Raw genomic sequence first — 3,131 nt, forward strand, 5'->3', positions numbered from 1 at the left:
CCTTTATGCCAAGACGTGTAGGTAAGTTACAAAACAAACATTCACCTTTATCTGTATTGAGTTCTTGCAGTATGTATATGACCCGTTGGAAATCATACTTTTTCTCAAACTGTCAATCATTAAAGGGTGCAGTTCTAAAAGTACACATAAAAATGCCTTTTCCCAAATATTCATTTATTTATATTTTTACGTTCCTATTTTGTGTATCACCTAAGAGGGTATGCCTTACGGTTAAGAATGTGCTCTGGTGCTAGAAGGATTTATCACGAATGCCCCAGAGTTACTCTTGGCACCTTCTTCCTAACAGGGAATCTCAGATTAAGGGAAAAACTTGCCCTCTCATAAAAGGAGGAAGAGAAAAAAAAGGATAAAAAGAGGAGAAAGTGAGAGAAAACGTGACAATTATTACAGTTATTTCTGTCATAACTTATTCTATGTACACATTTTTTAAAAAATGAAGGGGGAGAGAACTCAAGGAGGTTTCCAAATCCACATGCTTTTATCTATGTACGCGATGATAAACACATTAGTGCACGTGGAAAAATCCCTCCTTTTGTATTCTTTACACCACTGACCTTTGAGTGTTCCCAACAGAAAGCTGGTCATGCTTGGAGTTCGGCCGAAGTAGCAGTTGTTGTTTTTACAGGACTTGCTCTCCTTTCTGGTTTCTCCCCATTCTCTTTATTGGTGCGCAGTAAAATAACTTACCAACCCGCTTCTATTCACTTCTGTCCCTGCCCTGCCTGACCCACCGGGCAAGTTCCCTCGCCTCTCCCGCCCACATACTGGAAGGTGCAGTGCCCAGGGCGCACAGCTCCCGGATGGCAATGGGACTCGTGCACAAGGCAATCCCCGCTACTACGCGGAGGCGTTTCTGGAAGTTACCGTCAGCTTAGGTGCCAGCAGCGGCCGTGGAACGCGCCCCCGGGGGAGAGAGGGCATTAGATAAAGGTGCTTTGGCCACGCCGAGGCCTCCTCCGCCCCCGACCTCCGTTCCCACACGCCCTGCCCCACGGCGACTTTCGCCGGTGCCCGGTATTCACCTACGGCATTCCCGGCGGCAGCCCTCAGCGCCCGCGCCATTTTGGAAAGCAACCCGCCACGTCCAGACCCGCAGAGGACGGTGAGAGACGCGCAGCAGAGGACGGGGCGGGAGGCAGAGGGGGCGGGGACAGACAGGGGCGCGGCGAAGGGCGCTGCTTTCCTGCTTCAACACGCCTACTTTAGCTAAAACAGAAACTTAAAGCCAGGACGGGTCACCCTTTGTGGGCCCCTGAAAAATACAAAACGAAGTTTCGAGAGAGTTCAAAGGCGTTTGGACCGACCATGGCGATTTTAGATTTCCGTGCCCCTGCAGAAGCGAAAGCGCTCGCGGTGCCATTGGCTCTGGCTGAGGGCGAGTCCGGAACCTGTGCGCAGCGGAACTTTCGGCTCTGACATCCACGTTGCGCTACGCGCCTGTTTGCCGAGCGGTTTCCGGGCGGCTCCCTTCCCTTGCATGCGGCATTGTGTCGGGAGTTGCTGACAGCCATGGCCCCGCGGGTCTGGCGTCGACGGACCCTGGAGCGGTGTCTGGCAGAAGTCGGCAAAGCCACGGGTCGGCCCGAGTGCTTCCTCACGTAAGTGCGCAGATCCCGGGCTCGGGGTGCGACCGGGGTCTCACGTGGACGCGGGTTGCAAATTGTGGAGCTGGGGTAAGGTAAGGGGAAATATAAATCACTTTTCCCCAAATTTCGGAGTCTGTACTTTCCTAGGCTATCAAAATTTTAAAAATTGTTAACATTTATATAGATGGATCTCTCAGTTGAGTGTTACTGAAATCACCCTAACCTCAGTTATTAACGGCTAGAAGCTTCCCTTGGGCTTCTGACGCCCGCATCCCTCTACACACAAACTGTTGGTTTCTCCTTCCTCCAATGTGCTCCTAAAGCACTCAGTGCTTAGCATACTTTATTGAAAGTACGAACTTGTCACTTGTCTGTCCACCCCCCACAACTAAGCTTCTTGAGAATTAGAACTTTCATGTCTCTTCCCAGCACAAGCGTTTTATATGTATTTTGTTGAAGAATTTAAAATACGATCTATGAAATTATTACTCATTTATATTTCAAACCCCGGCTCACAGCAACTACAGATTTTGCTTAGTTTGAATTCAGTAGCACACAACTGGGATATCCGCACTGTGCAACTTTTAACGATTTTTAAAATTTTGGTACTGTCAAGCATCTCAAATTCACTGCGTCCAAAATAGAGCTGTTGTTTCTGTTTAATAGAATTGTTGTTTCTGCCCACCCATACTCTGCCATCCCCTGAAGTCCTTTTCCCATGCTCACCTGTCAAGCACGTCCGTGTAAAGAGACCACTAAAACAGGCTTTGTGTGAGCAACAAGGCTGTTTATTCACTTGGGTGCATGTGGGCTGAGTCCGAAAAGAGAGCGAACGGTGATGGGGAAGAGGTTGCTTTATAGGAGTTGGGTAGGTAATGGAAAATTACAGTAAAAGGTGGTTATCTGTTGTTAGCAGAGGAGGGGGTCACAAGGTACATGGTGGGGAGATCATAAGACTTATTGTCCAGAAGAAGAATATCACAAGGTCCATTGATCAGTTAAGGTAGGGCAGGGACAAGTCACAATGGAGGAATGTTGTAATCTTGGTTAATCAGTTAAGGCAGGAACTGACTGTTTTACTTCTTTGGTGGTTTTTCCGCTGCCCCAGACTTCTTGGCTCCTGCGGGCCACCTGGACGTATATGTGCAGGTCGCAGGGGTTACAATGGCTGAGCTTGGGCTCAGAGGCCTGACACCACCACGCAAGCCTTCCCTATCTCAGTAAATGGCACTTCTGTCTTTCCAGTTTCTCAAACATGAAAGTAGGCTGCTACTTTATTGTCTTCGTTTTTCTCTATTCTATATCTAATTCCTTAGGAGTCCTGTCAGTTCTACCTCCAAACTAAGCATATTCACTGCTCTAACTCCAGTTTACATCACCATTATCCTTTGCCTGGAATGCTGCATCAATCAACCTTCTAATCACTGTACTTTTCCTCCTCCTCCCTCCTCCCTTTCTTCTTCCTTCGTGTAAATCATCATTTCATTCCTCTGCTTAAAATGTTTTCTCTTTTTTTTTTTTTTT

General features: G+C 47.8%; 2 protein-coding genes across 3 annotated transcripts in view; one reads left to right on the forward strand and one right to left on the reverse strand.

The window, feature by feature from the left end:
• MCEE (methylmalonyl CoA epimerase) overlaps positions 1-1,136 on the reverse strand; it is a 17,329-nt gene extending 16,193 nt beyond the window's left edge. Inside the window, exon 1 of one of the 2 annotated variants that reach the window (XM_011980642.1) lies at positions 1,044-1,136. In XM_011980642.1, the coding sequence (XP_011836032.1) occupies positions 1,044-1,083 (40 nt within the window). In that variant the 5' untranslated portion in view covers positions 1,084-1,136. Of the gene's footprint in view, positions 1-575 lie in introns of both variants that reach the window. The other variant, XM_011980643.1, reaches the window with a different exon arrangement.
• A 40-nt stretch (positions 1,137-1,176) lies between these two features.
• The window catches only part of MPHOSPH10 (M-phase phosphoprotein 10 (U3 small nucleolar ribonucleoprotein)), a 25,690-nt gene continuing 23,735 nt past the window's right edge, over positions 1,177-3,131 (forward strand). The window contains exon 1 of the mRNA XM_011980755.1: positions 1,177-1,619. Coding sequence (XP_011836145.1) covers positions 1,531-1,619 — 89 coding nt within the window. The 5' untranslated portion in view covers positions 1,177-1,530. The remainder of the gene's footprint in view (positions 1,620-3,131) is intronic.

The sequence above is a fragment of the Mandrillus leucophaeus genome, unplaced genomic scaffold (genome assembly GCF_000951045.1).
Source record: "Mandrillus leucophaeus isolate KB7577 unplaced genomic scaffold, Mleu.le_1.0 Scaffold216, whole genome shotgun sequence".
In the NCBI taxonomy this organism is placed as follows: domain Eukaryota; kingdom Metazoa; phylum Chordata; class Mammalia; order Primates; family Cercopithecidae; genus Mandrillus; species Mandrillus leucophaeus.